This window comes from Athene noctua, chromosome 30, assembly GCF_965140245.1.
Source record: "Athene noctua chromosome 30, bAthNoc1.hap1.1, whole genome shotgun sequence".
Classification (NCBI taxonomy): Eukaryota; Metazoa; Chordata; class Aves; order Strigiformes; family Strigidae; genus Athene; species Athene noctua.
In genome coordinates this window covers 2,692,613-2,718,925 of record NC_134066.1, presented here as the reverse complement: position 1 = coordinate 2,718,925, position 26,313 = coordinate 2,692,613, and the positions used below count along the sequence as shown (strand labels likewise).

Genomic DNA, 26,313 nt, shown 5'->3' with positions numbered 1-26,313 from the left:
GAGCGCAGAGGCCAAGATTCGTTTTGCATAACGGAGCGAATTCAGGCGAGATGGGAAAAGCGCGGCCGTAAATCCACCCCCCCCCCCCCGTAAATCCGCTGCCCCCCCCCGCTGCGAAGGGACCATGTGCCCCGGCAGAGCTGCCCCCCCCCAAAAAAAAAAACGTGCCCGCAGCACCCACCTGCCTGGGCTGTGCGCGGGGCTGAGCCCCACGGGGCCGCAACCGCGGGGGGGGGGGTCGGAGGGGGGGGCAGTGGGGGGACTCACACCCCCGAACCCGCCTTGCACCCCCCCCAGACACCCACACCCCCCCCAGCCCCCCCTTGCACACACAACCCTGCACAGCACCCCCACATTCACCCCTGCGCGCCCCCCCCCGCACACACAGGCCTCTGCCCCCCCATCACCCCCCCAATCTGTGCCCCCCCCCCCCTTGCACACACACTGCCCCCCCCCCCCCCCCCCCCCCCCGCTCACACGCGCCCGGAGCTTCCACACACACGGGTGTCCCCCCCCAGCTCCTCGCACACCCAGAGCCCCCCCGCCGCCCTCCCGTCCCTCCCCCCCGCCCGCCCCCGCCGTGCCCGGTGCCGTCGAGCGGGGCGGGCGGAGCGGGGCTGCGGGCGCGGCGCGGAGCGGGCGGCGGCCCCGGCACGTGGCTCCCGGCGCCGCGAGCGGCAGGTACCGGCGGGCACCGGCGGCTGGGGGGGGGGACACGGACGACGGGGCGGGGGGGGGAAGCTCCGCCGCGGTCCCGGGAACCCCGAGCGGGGCGCGGAGGCGGCGCCGGGAGAACCGCCCCGGGCGGCGCTGCCCGGCCCCGGCGGTGCGTACCGGGGAGAGCGCGGAGCGGGGCAGCGGCGGGGCCGCTCCCCGGGGAGGGGGTCCCGTTCCCGGGGGTCCCGCTCCCGGGGGTCCCGCTCCCGGGTAACTTGGCGAGAAGTTGCCCCGCGAGTCGCGGCGGTTCCATCCCGGTTCCTTCCCGGTTGTATCCCGGCTCCGGTCCCGGCTCCATCCCGGCTCCGGTTACATCACCAGCTCAACACCGGCTCCGGTCCTGGTTGCATCATCGGCTCCGGTCCCGACTCCAGCACCGGCTCCGCTCCCGGCTCCTCTCCCGGCTCCTCTCCCGGCTCCGTTTCCCGGCTCCGCCACCGGCTCCTCCACCCGCTTCGGTCCCGGCTCCGCTCCCGGTTCCACCACCGGCTCCGGTCTCGTCCCCTTCACCAGCGCAAGTCCCGGCTCCACCCGCGGCCCCGCTCCCGGCTCCGGCCCCGCTCCCGGTCCCATCCTCGGCCTCAGCCCCGGCCCCGCTCCCGGCCCCGCCGCCGGCTCCATCCTCCGCCCCGTCCCCGTCCCCGCTCCCACCCGGTCCCCACCGGCGCGGGCGGCTCAGCGGGCGGCTGGGCGCCGTCCTGCGCCCCCGGCGTCACCATCGCACCCAAGGGTGACGAGGACCTGCTGGCTCTGGCCGCCTCGCGGCTGAGCCGCAGGAAGCGGGTGGCCGGGGCGGCCGTCGGCGTGGCCATGGTGCTGGTGCTGCTGGTGGCCATCCCGCTGCTGGTCCACAGCTCCAAGGCGGCCGCGCACTACGAGATGCTGGGCAGCTGCCGCATGGTCTGTGACCCCTACCCCGGCCCCGAGCTGCCCCCCGCCTCGCCGCCCCCCTTCCTGCCCGGTGCCAAGGGCGAGCCGGGGCGCAAGGGCCGCGCCGGCGTCCGGGGTCCCCCTGGGCCACCGGGACCGCGGGGGCCACCGGGTGAACCGGGCCGGCCGGGGCCCCCGGGCCCACCGGGGCCGGGTCCTGGGGGGTACATCCCCTCCTTCTACAGCCCCAAAATCGCCTTTTACGCGGGGCTGCGGAAGCCCCACGAGGGCTACGAGGTGCTGCGCTTCGACGACGTGGTCACCAACGTGGGCAACTACTACGAGCCCTCGAGCGGGAAGTTCACCTGCCCCCTCCCCGGCATCTACTTCTTCACCTACCACGTCCTCATGCGCGGCGGCGACGGCACCAGCATGTGGGCCGACCTCATGAAGAACGGGCAGGTACGCACCGGCACCGGCACCGGCGCCCCCCGCGCCCCCCGCGCCCCCGCCCGCCTCCTCCAGCCCCACTTGCCCCTGACTGCTCCCCCCTGACGGTTTCCCTTCTCCCAGTTTTCCCTCTCCCAGTTTCCCTCTCCCAGTTTCCCCCTTCTCCCAGTTTCCCCCTCTCCCAGTTTCCCCTCTCCCAGTTTTCCCCTCTCCCAGTTTCCCTCTCCCAGTTTTCCCCTCTCCCAGTTTCCCCTCTCCCAGTTTCCCTCTCCCAGTTTTCCCCTCTCCCAGTTTCCCTCTCCCAGTTTCCCCCTTCTCCCAGTTTCCCCTCTCCCAGTTTCCCCTCTCCCAGTTTTCCCCTCTCCCAGTTTCCCTCTCCCAGTTTCCCCCTTCTCCCAGTTTCCCCCTTCTCCCAGTTTCCCCCTCTCCCAGTTCCCCTCTCCCAGTTTCCCCCTCTCCCAGTTTCCCCTCTCCCAGTTCCCCCCTCTCCCAGTTTCCCTCTCCCAGTTTTCCCCTTCTCCCAGTTTCCCCCTCTCCCAGTTCCCTTCTCCCAGTTTCCCTTCTCCCAGTTTCCCTTCTCCCAGTTTTTCCCTCTCCCAGTTTTCCCCTTCTCCCAGTTTCCCCCTCTCCCAGTTCCCTTCTCCCAGTTTCCCTTCTCCCAGTTTCCCTTCTCCCAGTTTTCCCCTCTCCCAGTTTCCCTCTCCCAGTTTCCCCCTTCTCCCAGTTTCCCCCTCTCCCAGTTTCCCCTCTCCCAGTTTTCCCCTCTCCCAGTTTCCCTCTCCCAGTTTCCCCCTTCTCCCAGTTTTCCCCTCTCCCAGTTTCCCCTCTCCCAGTTTTCCCCTCTCCCAGTTTCCCTCTCCCAGTTTCCCCCTTCTCCCAGTTTCCCCCTTCTCCCAGTTTCCCCCTCTCCCAGTTCCCCTCTCCCAGTTTCCCCCTCTCCCAGTTTCCCCTCTCCCAGTTCCCCCCTCTCCCAGTTTCCCTCTCCCAGTTTTCCCCTTCTCCCAGTTTCCCCCTCTCCCAGTTCCCTTCTCCCAGTTTCCCTTCTCCCAGTTTCCCTTCTCCCAGTTTTTCCCTCTCCCAGTTTCCCCTCTCCCAGTTTCCCCCTCTCCCAGTTCCCCCCCTCCCAGTTCCCCTCTCCCAGTTTCCCTTCTCCCAGTTTCCCCTCTCCCAGTTTCCCCCTTCTCCCAGTTTCCCCCTCTCCCAGTTTCCCCTCTCCCAGTTTTCCCCTCTCCCAGTTTCCCTCTCCCAGTTTCCCCCTTCTCCCAGTTTTCCCCTCTCCCAGTTTCCCCTCTCCCAGTTTTCCCCTCTCCCAGTTTCCCTCTCCCAGTTTCCCCCTTCTCCCAGTTTCCCCCTTCTCCCAGTTTCCCCCTCTCCCAGTTCCCCTCTCCCAGTTTCCCCCTCTCCCAGTTTCCCCTCTCCCAGTTTCCCCTCTCCCAGTTCCCCCCTCTCCCAGTTTCCCTCTCCCAGTTTTCCCCTCTCCCAGTTTCCCTCTCCCAGTTTCCCTCTCCCAGTTCCCCCCCTCCCAGTTCCCCTCTCCCAGTTTCCCTCTCCCAGTTTTCCCCTTCTCCCAGTTTTCCCCTCTCCCAGTTTCCCCCTCTCCCAGTTCCCTTCTCCCAGTTCCCTTCTCCCAGTTTCCCTTCTCCCAGTTTCCCTTCTCCCAGTTTTTCCCTCTCCCAGTTTCCCCTCTCCCAGTTTTCCCCCTCTCCCAGTTTCCCCCTCTCCCAGTTTCCCCCTCTCCCAGTTCCCCTCTCCCAGTTTCCCCTCTCCCAGTTTCCCCTCTCCCAGTTCCCCTCTCCCAGTTTCCCTCTCCCAGTTTCCCCCTCTCCCAGTTTCCCCCTCTCCCAGTTTCCCTCTCCCAGTTCCCCCCCTCCCAGTTCCCCCCATCCCGCTTCCCCTCCCTTGGTTTTCCCACCTTGGTCCCTCCCATCCCAGTCATCCCATCCTGATTTCCCTTAATCCCAGTTCCCCCCATTCTGGTTCCCCCCATTCCTGAGCCCCCATCCCCAGTTCCACCCCCCCAGTCCCCACATTCCATCTCCCCCCCCCCCCAAAGTAACCCCCTCCCCATCTCCCCCCATCTGGGACCACGGGGGGGGGCTGTGTGTGTGTGTGTGTCACCGCCTTGGGGACACAACCCCCCCATCCCGGGGGGCTCCGTGGGGACACGAAACCCCCCTCCCCCGGCAGCGCCGGGCATGGGGCCGCCTGGACCAGCCGCCAGCCGGGGGGGGGTCCGGGCTGTGCCCCCCAGCTGGGGCAGCCCCCAGCACGGCGGGGGGGGGGCCGTGCCCCCCCCGGCCGGTTCCTTTGTTCGCGGAGGCGCAGCCTCGCCCCGGACACTTCCCATTTATTACGGGAGAAACAGGATCGATCCAGCGCGGTCGATGCCCCCCCCCTTGCCCCCCCCCGGGTGTCCCCGGAGGCAGCACAAGAGCCCGGGGGGGGGTTGTGGGGGGGCCCTGGGCACCGGGGCTCTCCGGGTCCGGTCACCGGCGGGTCCCCGGGACTGAGCACCGACGGTGAGACCCGGGGAGGGGGGGGAGGCGGGCGGGCCCGATCCTGGGGGACAACAGGGTGCGGGTCAGGGGAGGGGGGGGCTCCGTCCCTGTCCCCTCCTGTCACCGCTGCTGCCCAGCGGCGCGGGGGGGGGGGGGGGAACACACTTTCCCCCCATCTCCCTCAGCCCGTTCTGCCGCAGCCGGGCGACGTGACCTTGAGCAGCGACGGACGGAGGGGCCGAGCGAAGCGCGGGGTTGGGGGGGGGGGAGGAAAAAGGCCCAGAGCTCAGCCCCGGGGAGAGTTTCGGGGGGGTGTCCGTGAGAGCTGTGGGTGTGTGTCCCCCCCCCGCAGGTGCGGGCCAGCGCCATCGCGCAGGACGCGGACCAGAACTACGACTACGCCAGCAACAGCGTCATCCTGCACCTGGACGTGGGCGACGAGGTCTTCGTCAAACTGGACGGGGGCAAAGTGCACGGCGGCAACACCAACAAGTACAGCACCTTCTCGGGGTTCATCATCTACCCCGACTGAGCCCCCGCGCCGGGGGGGGGCCGCGGGGGTCACCGGGGGGGTCCCCAGCTCCCGCTGCTGTCACCGTCCCCCCGCAATAGCTCTGGGTGCGATGAGACGCCTGTGTGTGTGTCCCGTCCCCCCCCCCCCCCCCCCCGCCACCGGCCCGCTGTCTGCGCAACTCTTGGCTCCTCCAACCCTCCCCCCCCTTCAAAAATCAGCCCCGTCGGTGCCCCCCCCCCCCGCATGCCAGCACCCCCAAGGGTGTTGGGGTGTCCCGGTGCTGTTGCCATCCCCGGGACACCCCCCCCGCCCCGTCCCCGCGGCTGATCGTTGGGCTCCGTGGTGTCCCCCCCCCCCAATAAAACACTCGGGGTTTGGGTGTGCAGCGGCCGCCTGCGCCTCCCGCGGCGGGGGGGGGCGGGACGAAGGGGGGGGACCCCCGGGGACGTGAGGGGGGGGCAGGAAGGAGGGGACCCCCAGGGAGGGGGCTGTGCCACCATCGCCCCTGCAGCGGTGACGAGCTCCGGGCCACTGGTGGGGACATCCCCACCCCCCCCTTTTGTCACCTTCCCCCCCCCCCCCCGGGGTTGACACCGGGGACAGCGACGCGCCCCCCCCACGCCCGTGCCCCGCGTGGCCGTGGGCCGGTGCTGCCACCGCGTGGCCAGAGTTACCGGGAGGCCCCGGCTGCCGCCAGCGGGGACCGGGGGGGGGGCCCCGGCAGCCTCGGGACCCCCGGGAGGGGCTGGCAGGGGTGGGGGCGATGTCGTCGTGTCCCCCCCCCCCCGGGCACCCCAAGGACCCCACAACCAGATGCAGCAGCAACTGTTTTATTCCCGGCGCAGTGTCCGTGGGCGCGTCCCCGCCCCGGTCCCCCCGGGGGGGCTCCCGGTCCCGGCTGCCCCCGGGGGGGGCTGCGGGAGGCGTGGGGGGTGGGATCCCACCTCCGCAGGGTCACCCCCCCCGTGTCACACCCCCCCCGTGGTGTCCCCAACCTCCAGAGAAACACCCCTGTCCCCAAATACCCCCCCCCCCATTCCCAGGGTCCCCCCCCGACACCACACCCCCCCCCCGCAGCCCCAGGGTCACCTCCAGCCCCGAGACACCCCCCCCCAGCACGGCGGGGTCCCCAGCGCTGCCACCTCGGGGTCCTCCTGGCCTTCGTCCCCCCAAAAGTTTTGCACCCACTTTCCTCCTGGGGGGGGGGGACACCCCAGACTCAGGGCAGGTGGGGGGCCCTTGGGGGGGGGGGTCAGGGGGCCCAGAAGTGCCCCCGCAGCCCCCACGGCCGCACCCTCGGGGACAGCGGCCTCAGGGCCGGCTGCAGGGGGGGGACACGGGGGGGGACACACCCCTCGGTGCCCTGTGCCCCCCCCAGATCGCTCCGCGCCCCCCTGGCTGGGGGGGGCTGAGGTGGGTGCCCCGGGGCCTGGCTCTGGGGAGACAAGGGGGGGGCACAGTTTGGGGAGGGGGTGTCCCTGTTCCAGGGGGGGCCACTACGACACCGGGGGGGGGCTCCGGGTGTGACATCCCGGCGGTGGCGGAGACAGAGGGGCCCGTTAACGGCGAGGGGGGTGTCAGGGAGAACCGGGGGGGGCTGCGGCATCACTCGAGCCCCCACCTGCGGGCCCCGCGCCCGCCCCCACCCCGCGGCCCCTCCGGCAGCGGGAGCGGCGGAGCCCGGAGGTTCCGCGGGGAGCAGCGGCGGCCGCCCCGTCGGTTTATAAAACACCGCCGCCGCCCATGTCCCGCCCCCCGCGGGGCAGCGCTGGCCAATGAGCGGCGGCAGCGCCGGCACGCGCCCGCCGGGGATTGGCTCGGCGCCGTCACGGGGCTGAGCCTGTCAGCGATTGGCTGCGATCAGCCTATCAGCTGCGGGGAGGGAAGCGATTGGTCATAGAGGAGACGGGGCAGGTAGAGCGCCGCGCTGTGGGGGATTGTGGGATCGCGGCGGCCCCCGCGCCGTGGCGGCGGCCTGCACCCCGAGCTGCCCGCGCCCGGTGGGTGCCCCCCCCGCCCCCCGAGGGGTCCCCAGGGCCTGACGCCCCCCGGCACTGCCCCCCCCAGCCCTGCAGCCCCCCCACGAGTGACTCGGCCCCGTCCTCGCCGCAGCCTTTATTCCCCGCTCAAGCAGGATGGGGACAGCGGGGGGGGGGGCAGCCCCCAGAGCCCCCCTACCCCCCCCCAGCCAGGCCCTGGACCCCCGTCCCACCCCCCCAGGGCTGGGGGCAGCCGGGGCCAAAAGAGGAGGGGGGGGGGGCAGCAACAGGGACCCACCGGAGCCCTTAAATAAACCCCGGGGGCAGCCGGGGCCCCCCCCGGGACAGCGCGGGAGAGATTCAATGAACTTGAAATCCAGCTGCTGGCCTGGCGGGGTGAAAAAGAAATAAGGCAATAAATAGCAATAAATACCCGGGGGGGGGGACACAAGGCACCGGGCTGTGCCACAGCACCACAGCGGTGGCAGCGGGGATGGGGGGGGCAGTAGGGATGGGGGGGGGGGGCAGCCGGCCCCATTTTCTGCTCCCCAGCCCGGCAGCGGGGTCCAGCAGCGCCGCCCCCCCCCGCCGCCACCAGGCGTCACTTCCCCGGCTCCGCTCGCTCCTTGTGCGACTCCGTCACCACCTGCTGTGGGGGGAGAAAAGGGGGGGGTCAGCGCCGAGGTGGGGGTGCGCACACCCCACACCCCCCCCCCCAAAGCAGGGACACACACACCGACCCCCCCTCACCTGCCCGTCCCGCGTCTCGATGGTTTTGATGAGAACCAGCCTCGGCGCCGGGGGCTCCGCCGGCTCCGGCTCTGGGGCACAGAGAGGCCGTCAGCCCCCCCCGCGCCCCCCCCCACACCCCGCCCTGGGGTGCGGGGCCACCCCGGGCACGGTCACAAGGACCCTCCTGCACCCCCGTGGGGACTCTGCCCCAAGAGAGACCCCCGGCCCCCCCCTCACCTGAGCTTCTCATGCTGAAGGAGCTGGCGGGGTGCAGGGGGACGGTGATCCTGGGGAGGGGGGGGGCGGGAGGAAAGAGTGGGGTGAAGGGGGGGGCGCTCTGGGGGGGGTCCCTTGACCCTCCCACAGCACCGACTCGGGGACCCGCAGGATTCACCCGCGCCCCCGGCCTTGGCTTTGACCCGGGCAGCGAGAACCTCCCGCGGGTTCCCCTAAGATCCGCGAAGCCCCAGCGCGGTGGGGGGGGGACGGGACCCCCCCGGGACCCCCCCCTCCTCTCCCCCCGCAGCCTCACCGGCTCTCCTCGCCCTCCAGCAGCTTGCGGTACGTGGCGATCTCGATGTCCAGGCCCGTCTTGACGCCGAGCAGCTCCTGGTACTCGCGGAGGTGCCGCCCCAGCTCCTCCCCGAGGTGCTGCAGCTCCCGCTCCAGCCGCGCCGCCGCGGCCCGGTACCCGCCCGCCTCCTCCCCGAACTCCGCCTCCATCTCCCGCATCTGCCGCTGCAGCGCCTCGTTCTGCGGGGGGGGGGGGGGGGGGTCACCCCCTCCGGTCACCCCCCCCCAGTCACCCCCTCCCGTGGTCCCAGATGGGGGGAGATGGGGAGGGGGTTACTTTGGGGGGGGGGGGGAGATGGAATGTGGGGACTGGGGGGGTGGAACTGGGGATGGGGGCTCAGGAATGGGGGGAACCAGAATGGGGGGAACTGGGATTAAGGGAAATCAGGATGGGAAGACTGGGATGGGAGGGACCAAGGTGGGAAAACCAAGGGAGGGGAAGCGGGATGGGGGGAACTGGGAGAGAAGGGGAAACAAACTGGGAGAGAAGGGGAAACAAACTGGGAGAGAAGGGGAAACAAACTGGAATGGGGGCAAACAAACTGGGAATGGGGGCAAACAAACTGGGAATGGGGGCAAACAAACTGGGAGAGAAGGGGAAACAAACTGGGAGAGAAGGGGAAACAAACTGGGAGAGAAGGGGAAACAAACTGGGAGAGAAGGGGAAACAAATGGAATGGGGACAAACAAACTGGGAATGGGGACAAACAAACTGGGAATGGGGACAAACAAACTGGGAGAGAAAGGGAAACAAACTGGAATGGGGGCAAACAAACTGGGAGAGAAGGGCAAACAAACTGGGAGAGAAGGGCAAACAAACTGGGAGAGAAGGGCAAACAAACTGGGAGAGAAGGGCAAACAAACTGGAATGGGGGCAAACAAACTGGGAATGGGGGCAAACAAACTGGGAGAGAAGGGGAAACAAACTGGGAGAGAAGGGGAAACAAACTGGGAATGGGGGCAAACAAACTGGGAATGGGGGCAAACAAACTGGAATGGGGGCAAACAAACTGGGAGAGGGGCACCTGGGCGGGGGGCGCTCGGCGCCGGCACCCCCCAGCTCTCACCATGCCCCTCAGCCCGTCCGCCTCGCAGGTCAGGCTCTGGATCTGCCGCCGCGACTCGTTCATCTCCTGCCGGGCCGCCCGCAGCGCCTCGTGGTTGCGGTTGGCCGCGTCCGACAGGTCGGCGAACTGCGGGGGGCGGCGAAGTCAGAGCTGCGGGGGCACCCCCCCGGCCCCCCCCCAGCTCGGGTACCTTGGATTTGTACCACTCCTCGGCCTCCTGCAGGTTCTTCACGGCGATGCTCTCGTACTGGGAGCGGATCTCCCGCAGCGCGGCCGTCAGCTCCGGTTTGCAGACCCCCCCCTCCGCCGGCACCGCGGGGCTCGGGGCGCTGCCCTCCAGGTCCCGCAGCTCCTGCGGGGGGACACGAGGCGTCACGGTGCGTGTGTGTCCCCCCCGCTGCCCCCCCCACCACCCAACCCCGGCCCCCCACCTCCTCATGCAGCTTCTTGAGGAAGCCGATCTCGTCCATCAGCAGCTCGACCCTGCGCTCCAGCTCCAGGCGGGACAGGGTGGCGTTGTCCACGTCCTGCGGGGACGGGACGGGCTGAGCTGCGGGGCAGCGGGGGGGGGGACAGGGACCCCCCCAGGGCCCCTCCCGGGGTGCTGCGGGACGGGGAGCGCCGGGTCTGTGGGATTTCGCACGCGTGTGCAGCCGGGCCGGGGGCTGAGCGCGGGGCGGGGGGGGGGGCATCGTTGGTGTGTGCTGCACGGGGGGGTGGGCGCTGCACGGGGAGGGGGGACACACACACACAGCCCCCCCCCCAGCCCCTCACCTTGCGGAACAGCACCAGGTTCCTCTCCGCATCCTCCCGCTTCTGCGTCTCGTCCTCCAGCCTGGGGACAGCAGGAGGGGGGGGACAGGGTGCAGCCCCCCCTTCAGTGCAGGCACACGGGGATGGAGCAGGAAGAGGAGCCCCCCCCCCCCCAGACTGAGCCACCACACACCCCCCCCGCAGCCCCCGAGGGCCTGGGGTGTCCCTGTCCCTGCGCAGCCGGCCCCTCCCGCAGGACCCCCAGATCCTGGGGGACCCCACCCGAGCCATGACCCCACTGCAGCCCCCCAGGGCCCCTCCCTGCAACACGCTCCCCCCCCGGGGGGGGCTCCAGCCCTGCCCCGGCCCCAGTTCCCCCGCCCGTGCTCATCCCAGTCCACTCCCGGTGCCCCCAGCCCGCCATGCCCCTCCCAGTGCCCCGCCCTTCCGCAGAGCCCTCTTCTCCCAGTCCCTCCCAGTCCCCACCCTGGGTCCCTTCCCAGCCCCTCCCAGTGCCCCCCCACACCCGTACACTCCCGCTCCCTCCCCAGCACACCCGGGGCATCCCCCGGTCCCTTTCCAATACGCGGCCGGTCCCTCTCCGGTGCTTCCCCCGGTCCCCATCCCGGTACATCCCCCGGTCCCCATCCCGGTGCATCCCCCATCCCGGTGCCTCCCCCGGTCCCCATCCCGGTGCATCCCCCATCCCGGTGCATCCCCCATCCCGGTGCATCCCCCATCCCGGTGCCTCCCCCGGTCCCCATCCCGGTGCATCCCCCATCCCGGCGCATCCCTCTCCCCGGTGCCTCCCCCGGCCCCGCCGCCCACCCACCGCTGCCGCAGGGCCACCAGGTCGGCGGCCAGCCCGTCCCGCTCGGCCTGGAGCCGGTCCCGGTCCCGGCCCAGGCTGTGCAGCCGGTCCCGCAGCCCCCGCAGCTCGCCCTGCACCAGCCCGGTGGCGCGGGGCGCGGCGGCGGCGCGGCCCAGGGCGGCTCGGAGGGCCCCGTTTTGCCGTTCCAACGCCCGCACCCGCTCCAGGAAAGCGGCGAAGCGATCGTTCAAAGCCGCCAGCTCCTCCCGCTCCGCTCCCCGCGCCGCCGCCGCCGCCGCCAGCCGCCCCGGAGCCGCGGTGAGGGGCGGCGGCGCCCCGAGGGCGCGGCGCGGGGGGGGGACGCGGCCGCCGCGGCTCATGGCAGCGCCGGGAAGGGTGAAGGCGGCCGGTACCGGCTGTTTATAGCGGGCGGCGGCTCCGCCCCACCGGGGGGACCCGGAGGTGCGGGAGCGAGGGGAGGGGTCTCCCGGCCCCGGGGGTGGGGGGGGGGAAGGACCGGGGGGTGCGGGTGTCCCGTCCGGGGGGCTGGGAGTGGCCGGGGGCCCCCGCGGGATGCGGGAAATGGGGCTGCAGGAATTTCCCCTCGGGGGGGGGGGGGCCGGGGACCCCCCAAGAGATGCAGGGTGGGGGCTGCAGGGCCCCCCCTCGGGGGTGCAGGCAGAGGAGTCCCGTAGAACCGGAAGGGGGGGGGGGAGAGGAGCTGGGGGGCACAGACCCCCCCCCCGCGGGCAGAGGGGTGGGCAGCCCCGGGTCTCCCCCTGCCAGGACGCAGGTGGGGGCGTGCAGGGACCCCCACAAATCGCATGAGGAAAGGTTGGGGGGGGGGGGGGCAGAGAGGGGCTGGGGGCTGCAGGGCTTGGCAGAGGCCCCGGCTCAGCTGGGTCCCATCCTGCCCATCCCAGCACCCGGGGGGGGGGGGGGCATCGTGTCCCCCTCCCCATTTTGTGGGGGCAGCCGTGACTCAGCGCTGCTGGAGCTGCCACGGGTGGGGGCAGCACCGGACAACGGGCTCTGCCCCCCCCTCCCTGAACCCCCCCCCTTCCGGGCAGCGAGGGCAGCACTTACGGGAAGGGCCCAGGAGCTGCAGGGGGGGTGGGGGGGATGTGTGTGTCCCTCCCACCCAGGACCCCCCCCCCCCCCCCCCCAGCTCTGCGGAGCAGCGCAGACACCCGCCAGGGGCCCGATCCTGCCCCCACACCCAGGGCGGGGGTGCATGAGAGCACTGGGGGGCCCCAGCCCCCCCCCACCATGACAGAGATCCCTGGGGACAGTAAGGACGGGGACATGACCCCCCCCACTGCTCCTGGGCAGGGCACAGGACACAGCCAAGGGCCCCCCCATCCCACAGAGACCCCAGTGCGCTGGGGAGGGGGCCCCCTTAGCTCAGCCAGGACCCCCCCAGCCCGCAGGGCATCCCCCCAGGTCGGCGCAGGCCAATAAACAAGACACAAGGGGAAAGAACCATTTTAATGAAAAGCAACCACAGTGGCACCGGCCCAAGACAAGACACTAATATTCCTCCCCCTCCTCCTCGCCCTCCACGCTGTCGGCCCCCACCTCCTCGTAATCCTTCTCCAGGGCGGCCATGTCCTCCCGCGCCTCCGAGAACTCCCCCTCCTCCATGCCCTCCCCCACGTACCAGTGCACGAACGCCCTCTTGGCGTACATCAGGTCAAACTTGTGGTCCAGGCGGGCCCAGGCCTCGGCGATGGCCGTGGTGTTGCTCAGCATGCACACGGCGCGCTGCACCTTGGCCAGGTCCCCCCCGGGCACCACCGTGGGCGGCTGGTAGTTGATGCCCACCTTGAAACCAGTAGGGCACCAGTCCACGAACTGGATGGTGCGCTTGGTCTTGATGGTGGCGATGGCGGCGTTGACATCCTTGGGCACCACGTCCCCGCGGTACAGCAGGCAGCACGCCATGTACTTGCCGTGCCGCGGGTCGCACTTCACCATCTGGTTGGCCGGCTCGAAGCAGGCGTTGGTGATCTCGGCCACCGTCAGCTGCTCGTGATAAGCCTTCTCGGCCGAGATGACGGGGGCGTAGGTGGCCAGCGGGAAGTGGATGCGGGGGTACGGCACCAGGTTGGTCTGGAACTCCGTCAGGTCGACGTTGAGGGCCCCGTCGAAGCGCAGCGAGGCCGTGATGGAGGACACGATCTGGCTGATGAGGCGGTTGAGGTTGGTGTAGGTCGGCCGCTCGATGTCCAGGTTGCGGCGGCAGATGTCGTAGATGGCCTCGTTGTCCACCATGAAGGCGCAGTCGGAGTGCTCCAGGGTGGTGTGGGTGGTGAGGATGGAGTTGTAGGGCTCCACCACGGCCGTGGAGACCTGCGGCGCCGGGTAGATGGAGAACTCCAGCTTGGACTTCTTGCCGTAGTCGACGGAGAGGCGCTCCATGAGCAGGGAGGTGAAGCCGGAGCCGGTGCCCCCCCCGAAGCTGTGGAAGACCAGGAAGCCCTGCAGCCCCGTGCACTGGTCAGCCTGGGAGGAAGGAAGAGGAGAGGAGCCCGGTCTGTCAGTCCTTCTGCACTCCAGCTGCTCCGAGCCCCCCAGGAAGGGCCAATCTTCACCCCCACACCTCAGGCCTCTGCGGACTCGTCCTGAGGGCGCGGGCGGGGGCAGGCAGCTGCCCGAGCGCCCCAGCTCCGCGCCCGGCCGCGGCGCCCCGGGCATCGGCCCGACCGAACGGGACCCCGGCGGGGTCCGGGGCGGGTCAGCCACGGCCTCGCACCTTTGCCCTCTCCAGCCTGGGTGCAGCAGGAGCCGCCCGGCCCACGCTGGCCCGTGGGCAACCAGCTCAGCCTTTGATGTGCCAGGAGCTCCCCGAGCGGAGCCGGCGGCGCGGCAGGTCCGGCCAGCCCCGGCGCCAGCCCCGGCGTGGGAACCGGAGGTTCAAAGAGCTCAGGGCGGCCGCACCAGTCAAACCAGTGCTGCACCAGCACCCAAGCCTGGGCCGCACAGCCCCCACTGCCCCAGGCGTGGGGCTTCCCTCCCTCCTCCCCAGGGCCGCGCCTGGCACCCGCAGGGACCCACCGTGCCTGGGGGCTCCGGGGACAGCCCAGACCTGTCCCCCCCCTCCCCGGGGCGGCAGGTCCCGCCTGGGGCAGCCCCACCTTGTCCCAAAGTGCTGATGGGGCGAGGAGGAGCTGCCGATCCCCCCCCAGGGACACCCTTTGTCCCCAGCCACCTCCTGGGGATGGACCCCCCCGCCCCCCCGGGGTTTGTACCCACCAGCTTGCGGATGCGGTCGAGGACCAGGTCGATGATCTCCTTCCCGATGGTGTAGTGCCCGCGGGCGTAGTTGTTGGCCGCATCCTCCTTGCCCGTGATCAGCTGCTCGGGGTGGAAGAGCTGCCGGTACGTCCCCGTGCGCACCTCGTCTGCGGGGGGGGCACAGAGAGAGAGAGACGGGCGCCCCGTCAGCACCCCCCAAGCCCCCCAGCGGCGCCCCGCAGCCCTCCCCGCGCTCACCGATCACCGTGGGCTCCAGGTCCACGAAGACGGCCCGCGGCACGTGCTTGCCGGCCCCCGTCTCGCTGAAGAAGGTGTTGAAGGAGTCGTCCCCCCCGCCGATGGTCTTGTCGCTGGGCATCTGCCCGTCGGGCTGGATGCCGTGCTCCAGGCAGTACAGCTCCCAGCACGCGTTGCCGATCTGCACGCCCGCTTGGCCCACGTGGATGGAGATGCACTCGCGCTGCGGGGACAGGACACGCGCCCGCGTCACCCCGCGCTGCCCCCTCGGGGTCCCCGGGGGGGGTGTGGGGGGGTGTGTGTCCCCCCCCGACACACGGGTCGTGCCCCGGCTCAGCCCATCGGGGCCACGGAGCAGCGCAGGGGCAGCCCCCGGGTACCCCCCCCCCCCGCCCCGCACTGTGGGATCACGGGGGGGGGGGTCAGGCTCAGCTGGGGGGGGCAGCCCCCACCCTGACACTTGGAGCCGTTCACCCCCCCCAGCACTGCCCCAGCGTTGGGGTTCCCCAGGGTTCCTCCCAGCCCCCACCACACAAGCCCTGTGCTGGGACAGGGACAACTCCCCCCCCCACACACACACATCCAGCTCAGGGGGCACCCCAGGACCCCCCCCCCCCCCGGAAAGGGGACACCCCCCCACCTTTTCTCCACACGACCGCGGCCCCACACCAGCCCTGACCCATGGGGGTGGGTGCCAGGCCGGCAGAGCCCCCCCCAGCCGCCAGCCGGTTCCACCCGGGACAGGAGCGAACTCCGGGGCCCCGGGAGGAGTCTCCCCACCGCGGCCCCCCCCCATCGCCCCACACCGCCGTGACTCGCTCCTACGCGTGGTCCCGGTCCCTGGGGACCCCCCCACACCCCCCCTCGGGGCAGGGTCCCCTCCCGGCTCGGGGAGCCCCAGGGGCGGCCGGGGGGGGTGTGACACCCACGGGGACATGTCCAGGACGCGCGTGGGAACCACGGCTCCGGGCCCCCCCCGCTACAGGGGGGCACAGAGGGCCCCGCATCTCCCCCCCCCCCCCCCCCCCCCGCGACTGGCAGCCCCACGTGCCGTCCTGGACACGGGGGGACCCCCAACATCCCCCCGTACCCCCCGCACCCCGCGGGGGGGTCCCACAGCCCCCCAGGGGGGTCCCCACGCCCCCCGGGGGGGGGCTCACCATGGCCGCTCACTGCCCGAACCGTTACGGAGCTGCCGAGGAGGGAGGCGGGGGGCGCCCGGCGCGGCCCCCCCGGTGATATACCCCGGGGGGCGGAGCCTCTCGCGATGGGCGGAGCGACATGGGCGGGGCATCACCTTTCTCCCCGCCCATCCGGTTGACGCGACGGCAGAGGCCACGCCCCGCGGTGACGGTCACGCCCCCTCCGCCCCGCCTCGCTTCCGATTGGCCGGTTCGAAAGTCGGCGGTGATGTCATCAGAGAAGAATGTGGCGGGGCGATGGGCGGGGATATGGGCGGGGCGATGGGCGGGGCGATGGGCGGGGCGGATTTGAGTGGCGTGGAGGGCTGGGGGGGGCAGGAGGGGTCCCTGCACCCCTCGGCCCGGCTCTGCCCCGGGAGCGCGGGGTGGGGGCCACGGGGGTCCGGGGGGTCCCCGCCCCGTCCCCCCCCCACGGGCACCCACCGCGCCCGTTGTGTGTCCCCCCCCCTCCCCGGGGCGGTTCCCGCGGGGCAGGACGGACCGGGCGGGGGGGGGTCACCCCGTGTCCTGCCCTGGGCCCCCCCCCCTGCCCTGGGGTGACGTTCCCAGGGCCAGCGAGGGGCTTGGGGACACGGGCAGCCCTGGACCCCCCCGCGCTGGGCTTCGAGCCCCACCCTGCAGGGAGGGTCACCCCCTTGGTGTGCCCCCCCCCGGCAAAGGCGCCCTGTCCCCATGCGGGGCTGGTCTGCGCTGAGGGGGGGGACACCAGGATGTCCCCGGGGGATCAGCCACGGCGACGGGCCCCCCCCCTCTTGCCCTGGGGCGGTTCCCGGCACGGCCGAGAGCAGCGGGTCCCTATGTGTGTCCCCCCCCCGCAGTCCTGGGGTCCCTGTGCCCCCCCCAGTGCTGAACTGTGCGCAGCAGCTGGGCCGGGGGCGCCTGGGCACCCCGAGCGTGTGTCCCCCCCTCCATGGACACCCCATTGTATCCCCCCCCCCCTCCCTGGGCACCCCCGTTGACCCCGACCCCCTCCCTGGAGACACCCCGATGTCCCCCCCCTCCCCGGGCACACCCTCGGTGCTGGCATCCCCTGACACGCCCCCCTCGAGCTCCTTGACCCCCCCAAGCCCCCACCACCCCAGTTCCGGGGCCGTGCTGGGGGCAGGAGGTGCTTAGGGCGGGGGGGCGGGGGGTGCACCCCGGCAGGGGGGTCTCTCCCTCCTCGCCCCCCCCCGCCGCCGCCCCGCTCCTTTCTCGCAGGTTTTGCCGCATTGCGGAGCCGCCCCGCGCCAGCGCTGCTGCAGCCCCCTCCCCACGGCCAGCACGGCCGCAGCCCCCCCGCACCCCCACGGCTGCTCCCCCCCCCCCGCGCCCTCTCCTGCCTCCCGTGTCCCCCCCCCGCGTGTCCCCCCTCCCTGGCGCTGAACCTCCCTTTTGTTGGGGCTCCTGCAATGCCCGGAGGGAGCGGGGGGGGGCACCGGGGCTGCGGGGACACACGGTGACACCCCCCCGCCAGCATCGGGGATGGGGGGGGGGCCCTCCCCCTGCTCTTTGGAGAGGGGGGGGCCGTGGGGTCGGGCAGGGCTGGGTGTCACCACCTCCACTGAGCCCCTCCAGCCCCCCCAGTCCCACCCTGAGCCGGCTGGGGGGCAGCGAGGCCCATTCGGTGTCCCCCCCCCCCCCGCTGCACCGGGGTCTCACCCAGCACCCCGGCGAGGAGCAGCCCCCCCCGCCCCCCCCCGCGCCGCCCCGTCTCTCCGTTTCAATGAACCCGTCGCCTCGGTGGTGGCAGGGGACGGACAGACGGACAGAGCGGGCGCTCGCACGCCGCGTTCTGCGGGAAAACAGGTTAAAAATAGCAGCAGCCGGGATGTCACCCCCCCTCGGCGGTGCCCCGGGATGTCACCCCCCCTCGGCGGTGCCTCGGGATGTCACCCCCCCTCCCCGAGAGCCGCAGCAGCCCCCAATGGGGCTGGGACCCCCCGATCCCTGGGGACGGGTGTCCCCCGGTTGTGGGGGGGGCGAGGTCACCGGTGAGGGACCCCCCAGAAAGGGCCCAAACTGGGGGGGGGGGGGGGAGATGGGGGGGGTTGGAAAACTCGGGCCGGGAGCCGGGAAATCAGGCTGAGGGGAGGGGGGGGGGGGGGGGGAGTGGAGCCATCAGCTCTCGGAGCCCCCCAAGATGTCCAAACGATGAGGGGGGGCAGCCATGGGCAGGGCTGGGGGCTCTGCGCGGCCCGGGGGGGCCAACGGCCTGTTCTGCTCGGTGGTGCCTGGGCGGGGGGGGGGACAGGGGGGCAGCAACCGTCACCAGGAACCGCCGCGTTGCTACAAACAGTCAACACAGACCAGGCGGCTGGGAAAGGGCCGGGGGGGGGGGGCTGGCAGCTGATCAGACACCCCCCCTCCCCACTGGCACACACACTGAGACTGGACATCGCGTGGGGGGGCCAGGGCTGGTGACCCCCATGGCGGGGTGCAGTGGGGACTGGGGGGGCCTGTGTACCCCCCCCCGGGGCCTGTGTGCCCCCCCCATCTCCCTGCACACACCCCCACCCCCCCCTCAAGGCTCAGGCCCCGGGGTGGATGTTTGGGAAGGGGAATGTGAGGGGGGGTCCCAGGCTGTCTCCTAGCAACCCGTCTCCTAGCAACCCCGCACCGCAGCCCATTGCCTGGCAGCGGGCGGGGGGACGAGTGGCCGTCCATACCTAACGAGGCGGGAAGGGGCGGGGGGGGGACACCCCAGAACACAAAGCCCCCCGCCCTACACCCCACATCGCCTGGGAAGGGGGGGCTGAGCCACCCCCCCTCCCCACAGGGCACCCCCTGCCCACGGCTCAGAGGGATGGGATGGGCAGGGACACACACCCCCCCCCCCGCCTGGGAAAAGGTCCCTGGGGGGGGGGGGGGCCTGCTGTGAGCCCCCAGGCCCTGGGGGACACCCTGGGGACACCCCGCCAGGCCCCACATGGGTGCTGGGGGGGTCAGGACCGTGGGGAGACAAAAGCAGGAGGCGTTTCGCACGCGGGGACGGACCCACTGTGGGGTCGAGGCGGCGGGGGGGGGAGGTTTTGGGGCCAGGGCCCCCCCAAAACACCCCTTTACCCCCGGGACCAGCCCCGATCTCCCCGTTCTCCTCGGCTCGGCGCAGCCGGGGCCGCCGGGTCCTTTGTTCCGGTGGGCGATGCCCAGATCCCGGCCCCTCTTTGTCTGCAGCCCCGCGGCCCGGGGGGAGCCGAGCCCCCCCCCCCCCCCTCTACTCCGGCAGCACCCCAAAAGCGCCGGGTGGGGGGGGTGCTGCCGCAGCGGGGGGGCTGGCGGAGGGGACGTGGGAACCTGGAGCTGCCCAGAAATCTGGATAATGCGGGAAATGCAGAGAAAAAAATGTGATTTCTCAGCTTGGGGGGGGGCACCCTGGCAGCTGGGGCCAGCCCTGCGCCCGCGTGCAGCGTGGGGTCACCCCCAGAGCCGCCCCCCCTGCAGCCGCTGTGGGTTTTGCAGGGACAAACGGGACAGGGACCCCCCCCCATGGCCACGGGGCCGGGGGTCTGGGGGGGGCCGCAGGGCAGAGGGAGGGGGCCGGGGACTCGTGGCCCCACGTCCCAGCCCGGCCCCAACCACCAGCTGCCACAGAGCAGCTGCCGCTCGGTCCGGGCCCCCCAGCCCCGAAACGGGCACCTCGGGGCTTTGTCCCCCGCACGCCCCCCGCTGTCCCCGGCCCTGCTTGTCCCCAGCTGCCCTGGGAGAAGACGCTTTGTCCCCCCCCGCCCCCGGCTGGGCCCCACGGGGGGGTTTTGCTGCCCGAGGGGACAAAGAGGCGCTGGAGGGGCCGGGACGCGGCTGGGAACCAGGGCACTGGGGCATGGCCGGCGCGGGGACAGTGACCCCCGCCATGGGGACAGGGGCACGGCTGGGGACGGGGACAACAGCCTGGCCGGGGACAGGGACCGGGGCGTGGCCGAGGATGGGGACAGGGGCAGAACTGGGAGCTGGGGGGGGGCAGATGGGGGCTCAGCGTCCCCCGCGTTGGGGACAGGGACACGGCCGGGGTTGGGGAGCAGGGCGTGGCCGAGGATGGGGACATGGGGACAGGGACATAACCGGGAACCAGGGCAGCGGCCAGACAGCGGGGGGGGGGGGGACGACGGGGGACGCGACAGAGTGACAACGGGGCATGGGGACCAGGGCGTGGCTGGTGGCTTGGCCAAGAACCGGGGACGGCGACAAGGACATGCCCGGGGCCCAGACGGCGGCGGGAGGGAACCAGCGGCGGGGCCGGGCCGTGGCCGCCGCAGCCCCCGGTGTCCCGTTCCCCCCCCCCCCGCCGCCGCCGCCTCCCTGAGCCGCCCGGCCTTTGTCTGCGGCTCCGGGGGGGCCATTACCTCATCCCCGCCCCGCGCCAATGGCCGCCGCCGCCGCCGCCCCCGGCCCCGCCGCCCGCCCCGCCCCGCCGGGCCCTATAAAGCCCCGCGCCGAGCCCCGCGCTCCGCCGCGCCTCTTACATCGACCGCCTCAGCGTCGGGCTGTGAGACCGCCCCGGACCGACCGCCGCCATGGTGAGGGGGGCGCGGGGAGGGGGGGCCGCTCCCGCCGGTGTTCCCGGTCCTCATCCCCGTGGTACCGCCGTTATCCTCCGTCCCGTCTCTCCCCCCAGCCTGGGATGACACCCTCGGCCACGGGGATGAGCCCGCACCGGGCGTGGCTCCCGTTAAACCGGGCAGGATGGGACCCCCGGCGACCGAGCCCCGAGCCCGCACCGGGCGTGGCTCCCGTTAAACCGGGCAGGATGGGACCCCCGGCGACCGAGCCCCGAGCCCGCACCGGGCGTGGCTCCCGTTAAACCGGGCAGGATGGGACCCCCGGCGACCGAGCCCCGAGCCCGCACCGGGCGTGGCTCCCGTTAAACCGGGCAGGATGGGACCCCCGGGGACCGAGCCCGCACCGGGCGTGGCTCCCGTTAAACCGGGCAGGATGGGACCCCCGGGGACCGAGCCCGCACCGGGCGTGGCTCCCGTTAAACCGGGCAGGATGGGACCCCCGGGGACTGAGCCCCGAGCCCGCACCGGGCGTGGCTCCCGTTAAACCGGGCAGGATGAGTCCCCGGTGCTCGTCCCTGAGCCTGTACTGGGCGTGGCTCCGGTTTGACGAGGCAGGATCGGGCCCCTCATTCCCGGTGCTGAGCCGCTGTCCCGCACCGGGCGTGGCTCCCGTTAAAACGGGCAAGACAGACACCCCCCCCTCCCCGGTGCTGAGCCCTCGCCCCACACCGGGCGTAGCCACGGTTTCACGGGGCAGGATGGGGCCCCCCCGGTGCTGAGCACCGTGTCCCACACCCGAGGACAAAGTGGGGCAGGATGAGGCCCTTCCCCACCCCCCCGGTACCGCACTGGGTGTGGCGCTGGTTCGGGGGGGACCCCAGCGGGCAGGATGAGCCCCCGGTGCTGAGCGCCCCCCCCCAAGCGGGTGTTGGTGGGTCTCAACGGGGCGGGCAGGGCAGGATCAGGCCCCCGGGGCTCTTTGTCTGACCCCGGGTGCGTGTCCCTCGGGGCGCGATGAGCCCCCGGTGCTGAGCCCATCCCGCGATGGGATCGCAGCTCCCTCGGGGGGGGCAGGATGAGACCCCCAGAACCGAGCACGCCGCGCCCCTGAAGCCAGAACAATGGGGCGCGTCTGCGCAGGATCAGGCCCCCGGGATTGAAGCGGCCGCATCCAGCCCTTGGCCGCGGGCCCTTCCCAGCTGCTGGGGGGGGGGACGGACACCCAACCAGCGGGGTGGGGGGTGCGGGGGGGACCCGGGGACCCCGAGGGGGCAGCGCGGGGTGACGCGGGCGCGTGTCCTGTCCCCGCAGCGCGAGTGCATCTCCATCCACGTGGGCCAAGCGGGCGTGCAGATCGGCAACGCGTGCTGGGAGCTGTACTGCCTGGAGCACGGCATCCAGCCCGACGGGCAGATGCCCAGCGACAAGACCATCGGCGGGGGGGACGACTCCTTCAACACCTTCTTCAGCGAGACGGGGGCCGGCAAGCACGTGCCGCGGGCCGTCTTCGTGGACCTGGAGCCCACGGTGATCGGTGAGCGCGGGGAGGGCTGCGGGGCGCCGCTGGGGGGCTTGGGGGGTGCTGACGGGGCGCCCGTCTCTCTCTCTCTGTGCCCCCCCCGCAGACGAGGTGCGCACGGGGACGTACCGGCAGCTCTTCCACCCCGAGCAGCTGATCACGGGCAAGGAGGATGCGGCCAACAACTACGCCCGCGGGCACTACACCATCGGGAAGGAGATCATCGACCTGGTCCTCGACCGCATCCGCAAGCTGGTGGGTACAAACCCCGGGGGGGCGGGGGGGTCCATCCCCAGGAGGTGGCTGGGGACAAAGGGTGTCCCTGGGGGGGGATCGGCAGCTCCTCCTCGCCCCATCAGCACTTTGGGACAAGGTGGGGCTGCCCCAGGCGGGACCTGCCGCCCCGGGGAGGGGGGGGACAGGTCTGGGCTGTCCCCGGAGCCCCCAGGCACGGTGGGTCCCTGCGGGTGCCAGGCGCGGCCCTGGGGAGGAGGGAGGGAAGCCCTGGTAGGGCTGGGGGGGGGTTGGTGTGGGTGTCGAGCTGAGGACAAAGACTCGGGTCTGTCTCGCCCTCCCCTCGGGACTAGCCGGGCCGGGTTTAGATGTAATATATTAATTAATGTTAATCCTGTTCTGCAGCGGCTGCCATTGGGCGGCAGCGGCCGCGGCGCAGCGGGGGGGTTGGAGCGGCGCCGCGGCCCCGGGTGCTGACGGTGCTGAGCTCCGCAATTCCCTCTTTGTTCCCGCTTGGCTCCGGCCGCGGCCGAGTCCAGCTGCGCGCGGCTGGGGCCGGGTGGCCCGAGGGCTGGGTGGCCCCGGGGACACGGCGCAGGCGCTGGCGGCGCCAACCGCCCGCGCTGAGGCCGGTGCTTTGTTCCGCTCCCCGACAGCAATTCCTGGCCCCAAATTTGTGCCGATAAATCTGTTGAAACGGTGGCACCCGGCCTCCCCGTGAGGTGCCCCCGGCCCCTCTCCCACCCTGGGGGGACTCACCCTTGAGTCAGCGCCCGAGAGGTGGGTCGGGGCCACCCTGTCACCCGTCCCAGCAGCTCCTGCTCTGCTGCTGGAAATCCCCCAAGTGTCCTCGTGAGGCCACAGAGAGGAAGGAGCGACTTCTGCTGCCTGGACTAAACATGCCCCCCCTTGTCTCTCCTTGCCAGGCTGACCAGTGCACGGGGCTGCAGGGCTTCCTGGTCTTCCACAGCTTCGGGGGGGGCACCGGCTCCGGCTTCACCTCCCTGCTCATGGAGCGCCTCTCCGTCGACTACGGCAAGAAGTCCAAGCTGGAGTTCTCCATCTACCCGGCGCCGCAGGTCTCCACGGCCGTGGTGGAGCCCTACAACTCCATCCTCACCACCCACACCACCCTGGAGCACTCCGACTGCGCCTTCATGGTGGACAACGAGGCCATCTACGACATCTGCCGCCGCAACCTGGACATCGAGCGGCCGACCTACACCAACCTCAACAGGTTGATAGGCCAGATCGTGTCCTCCATCACGGCCTCGCTGCGCTTCGACGGGGCCCTCAACGTCGACCTGACGGAGTTCCAGACCAACCTGGTGCCGTACCCCCGCATCCACTTCCCGCTGGCCACCTACGCCCCCGTCATCTCGGCCGAGAAGGCTTATCACGAGCAGCTCTCGGTGGCCGAGATCACCAACGCCTGCTTCGAGCCGGCCAACCAGATGGTGAAGTGCGACCCGCGGCACGGCAAGTACATGGCGTGCTGCCTGCTGTACCGCGGGGACGTGGTGCCCAAGGATGTCAACGCCGCCATCGCCACCATCAAGACCAAGCGCACCATCCAGTTCGTGGACTGGTGCCCTACTGGTTTCAAGGTGGGCATCAACTACCAGCCGCCCACGGTGGTGCCCGGGGGGGACCTGGCCAAGGTGCAGCGCGCCGTGTGCATGCTGAGCAACACCACGGCCATCGCCGAGGCCTGGGCCCGCCTGGACCACAAGTTTGACCTGATGTACGCCAAGAGGGCGTTCGTGCACTGGTACGTGGGGGAGGGCATGGAGGAGGGGGAGTTCTCGGAGGCGCGGGAGGACATGGCCGCCCTGGAGAAGGATTACGAGGAGGTGGGGGTGGATTCGGTGGAAGGGGAGGGCGAGGAGGAGGGGGAGGAATACTAAACTCTCACGAGGGTGCTGCTCTTACAGGGAACATAACCTAGTTGACGCCCCCCCGGGGGGGCAGTAGCAGTGTGTGCGCCGCGGTCTGTCCTGTTCCATGGTTTGTGCTTCAGTGGAAAAGTCTGTCACGGGCCCACCCGTCCTCTCCCGTGGGTCTGAATAAAAAAGCATTCCCTGTCTTACCACCCGCCTCCGGCGTCTTCACTGCGCGCGCCACGTCCCTGCGCGGGGTCAGACGCTGCCCCCCCAGCCCCTCCTCAGCCTTGGGGTCCCCCCCCTGCTCCCCAAGTGTCTGCCCAGGGTTGTGCTGAGCCCCACAGCCTGCCCCAGGCCTCTGCTCCCCAAACTGCTCCTCTCCCCACCCTGCTGGGGTGCACAAGTGCCCCCCACCCCGTGTGTGTCCCCCCACACTGCGCCACGGCCCTTAGTAGGCCCTGGGGGGGTGAGGGGGGGATTTGTATTTATTATTCTTAGGGCCAGAAGCCCCCGAGTACACACAAGGGGGTCGTTTCACCTCTCCTGGGGGGGCTGGGGATCTCTGACCCCCCCCTCAGGTTGGCAGAAGCCTGGGGGGGGTCTCTGCTGTGCAGGGGAGGGGCTGCATTGTCTCAGGGGGTCCTGGTTGAGGGGAGGGGGGGAGTGTCCCTGCCAGGGAGCACGGGGTGGGGGGGCTGCAGAGCATCAATCCCCCAGGGGCTGGGAACGGCCGCTTCATCCTAGGCAGAGGGGGGGCTCCCCCCATTTTGCCCCCCCAAGTCTGTGGGGTGTCCTGAGGTCCCTCTGTTCCCTCCTGCAGGGAGGAGCAGCCCTGGCTGTGCTGGTCCCAGCAGCCCCAGTCCCTGGTGGGGGGGAGGAAGGAAGAAATGAGGCAGCAGCCCCCCCCAGCCCCCCAGCTCTGTTTATGGGGGCAGCCAGGCCCCCCTGTCCCCCCCCCTCGCTGCTGCCTCAGGGCTCTGCTCAGGGATAAATAATGAAGGGGAAGTTGAACGCGGAGTGAAACTCGAGCGGGTGCTGCAGCGAGGGGCCGGGCACGCTGTGGCGGGGGGGGGGGGGGGCCTGGGACCCCCCCTTAGAGCCGTGGCACCCAAATCCCCCTCGCCCCGATGAGCGAGCGGGGGCTGCGGGCGGCTCTTCCGTGGCCACGTTTGCATTGAGCTGGCCCCAAGCATAACCGGGGACCCCCACACTGAGGGGGGGGGGCAGGAGCTTGGTGTTTGATGGGGGGGGGAGGCTGGGACCCCCCCTTTAGGGCAACAGCATCCCAATCCCCGTCTCCCCGATGAGTGGGGGCTGCGGGTGGCTCTTCTGTGGCCACGCTGGCATCGAGCGGGCCCCAAGCATCCCCCGGGACCCCCACACTGAGGGGGGGGCCCCCAGGAGCTCGGTGTTTGATGGAGGGGGGGGGAAGAAAAAGCTCTTTGCGGTGTGGGGGGGGAGCGAAGGCGCCGGGGCCGCCATGCGGCAAGCGGGCGAGGCAAATGGCGGGGAGCCACGTCACCCGCTGCAGTGCGGCTGCGGGGGGGCTGCGGCGGGGGCTGCTCCACCCAACACCGGCCCCACGCACCCCCCCGGGGTGGCCGAGGCTGGGGGGGTGACCCGGCTGTGGGGACTGGGGGGGACACACACGGACACGGACACCCCCCGGCCGGCGCATGGCGGCTGCCGAAATGGCCGCTGGGTTCTGCGCAAAGCCCCGGCGGGGCGGGGGGGGGATTATTGGGAGCAAATAGCTCCGGGGATTAGATGGGGGCTGGGGCTGCCCCCCCCCAAACCCTCCTTCGGGTCGTCCCCCCCCGCACCCCAAAAACTCCGGGCACCCCGCAGCCGGGCAGGGAGCTGCGTCCTGGGGGGCACAGCGGGACCCCTGCACATCCCCCATTTTATGGGCATCACGGGGGGGCGAGAGGGAGTGGGGGGGGCCGGGGGGGCCGCCTGTCTTGAGGGGGGGGGATCCCCCAGGGAAATGGGGAGGTGGTTGAGACAAAGCTCCCTGCAGGGAGCCGGGTCTGTGTCCCCCCCCACCCCGGGCAGATGCAGCTGGGTCTGTGTGTGTGCCCCCCCCTCCTAAAATAGGTCCAGTGCGGTGCTCCCCCCCATCGCGACTGCGGCGGGGGGGTCCCGTGGGGTGCAGATGGCCTTGGGGGGTGCTGAGGGGGGGCTCCCCAGGCTGCAGATGGGCTGGGAGGGGCCCCCAGGGTGCAGATGGGGCGGGGGGGGGGGGGGCGGTGCAGATGGGCCGGGGGCGCGGCGTGGGGGGCGGGGGGGGGGGGTGTCGGACCGGAGAAGCCGATTAACGGCCTCAGGACGCGGGGGGGGGGGGGGGGATGTCGGGGGGCGCCGGGCGCGGCAGCACGTGCCGCCGCCCCCCCCCCCGCCATGTCGCAGTTTTCCTCTGCAGCGGAGCCGCACCGGGCGGGGGGGGGGGGGGGGGGGGGAGCGGAGGGGGGGCGGCGGGAGCGGCTGTGCCCCCCCTCTCCGCCGCAAACGCGATGGGGGGGGGAGTGAGCACCGCCG

At 71.8% G+C, this 26,313-nt stretch overlaps 4 protein-coding genes across 4 annotated transcripts; 2 read left to right on the top strand and 2 right to left on the bottom strand.

Annotated features, from left to right (window-relative positions):
- Positions 1-593: 593 nt before the first annotated feature.
- On the top strand, positions 594-5,180 carry C1QL4 (complement C1q like 4). The gene is made up of 3 exons (XM_074929731.1): positions 594-681; positions 1,039-2,049; positions 4,888-5,180. Exons 2-3 carry the CDS (start codon positions 1,528-1,530, stop codon positions 5,065-5,067), a joined length of 702 nt encoding a protein of 233 aa, XP_074785832.1. The 5' UTR covers positions 594-681; positions 1,039-1,527; the 3' UTR covers positions 5,068-5,180.
- Positions 5,181-7,520: 2,340 nt separating this feature from the next.
- Positions 7,521-11,344, bottom strand: PRPH (peripherin). Its single transcript, XM_074929424.1, has 9 exons — positions 10,986-11,344; positions 10,175-10,235; positions 9,832-9,927; positions 9,591-9,752; positions 9,401-9,526; positions 8,293-8,513; positions 7,998-8,047; positions 7,779-7,849; positions 7,521-7,677 (listed from the first exon to the last, which is right to left on the bottom strand). Exons 1-9 carry the CDS (start codon positions 11,342-11,344, stop codon positions 7,630-7,632), a joined length of 1,194 nt encoding a protein of 397 aa, XP_074785525.1. The 3' UTR covers positions 7,521-7,629.
- A 1,150-nt stretch (positions 11,345-12,494) lies between these two features.
- Positions 12,495-14,703, bottom strand: LOC141971996 (tubulin alpha-1C chain). The gene is made up of 3 exons (XM_074929720.1): positions 14,460-14,703; positions 14,220-14,368; positions 12,495-13,469 (listed from the first exon to the last, which is right to left on the bottom strand). Exons 1-3 carry the CDS (start codon positions 14,578-14,580, stop codon positions 12,495-12,497), a joined length of 1,245 nt encoding a protein of 414 aa, XP_074785821.1. The 5' UTR covers positions 14,581-14,703.
- A 5,329-nt stretch (positions 14,704-20,032) lies between these two features.
- TUBA1A (tubulin alpha 1a) lies at positions 20,033-23,982 on the top strand. Its single transcript, XM_074929719.1, has 4 exons — positions 20,033-20,157; positions 21,451-21,673; positions 21,765-21,913; positions 22,819-23,982. Exons 1-4 carry the CDS (start codon positions 20,155-20,157, stop codon positions 23,797-23,799), a joined length of 1,356 nt encoding a protein of 451 aa, XP_074785820.1. The 5' UTR covers positions 20,033-20,154; the 3' UTR covers positions 23,800-23,982.
- The last annotated feature ends 2,331 nt before the right edge of the window (positions 23,983-26,313 follow it).

What these genes read in the sequence shown, in the direction of transcription:
- C1QL4 (XM_074929731.1), top strand. Translation starts at nt 1,528, where the DNA reads ATGGTGCTGGTGCTGCTGGTGGCCATCCCGCTGCTGGTCCACAGCTCC. An exon ending in ACCTCATGAAGAACGGGCAG is followed by an intron (nt 2,050 to 4,887) that starts GTACGCACCGGC and finishes CCCCCCCCGCAG; the next exon opens with GTGCGGGCCAGCGCCATCGC.
- PRPH (XM_074929424.1), bottom strand. Translation starts at nt 11,344, where the DNA reads ATGAGCCGCGGCGGCCGCGTCCCCCCCCCGCGCCGCGCCCTCGGGGCG. An exon ending in ACCTGGTGCTGTTCCGCAAG is followed by an intron (nt 9,928 to 10,174) that starts GTGAGGGGCTGG and finishes CCGTCCCCGCAG; the next exon opens with GACGTGGACAACGCCACCCT. An exon ending in TCGAGACGCGGGACGGGCAG is followed by an intron (nt 7,678 to 7,778) that starts GTGAGGGGGGGT and finishes CTCCCCCCACAG; the next exon opens with CAGGTGGTGACGGAGTCGCA.
- LOC141971996 (XM_074929720.1), bottom strand. Translation starts at nt 14,580, where the DNA reads ATGCCCAGCGACAAGACCATCGGCGGGGGGGACGACTCCTTCAACACC. An exon ending in CCTGGAGCCCACGGTGATCG is followed by an intron (nt 14,369 to 14,459) that starts GTGAGCGCGGGG and finishes CCCCCCCCGCAG; the next exon opens with ACGAGGTGCGCACGGGGACG. An exon ending in TCGACCGCATCCGCAAGCTG is followed by an intron (nt 13,470 to 14,219) that starts GTGGGTACAAAC and finishes CCTTCCTCCCAG; the next exon opens with GCTGACCAGTGCACGGGGCT.
- TUBA1A (XM_074929719.1), top strand. An exon ending in CCTGGAGCCCACGGTGATCG is followed by an intron (nt 21,674 to 21,764) that starts GTGAGCGCGGGG and finishes CCCCCCCCGCAG; the next exon opens with ACGAGGTGCGCACGGGGACG. An exon ending in TCGACCGCATCCGCAAGCTG is followed by an intron (nt 21,914 to 22,818) that starts GTGGGTACAAAC and finishes TCTCCTTGCCAG; the next exon opens with GCTGACCAGTGCACGGGGCT.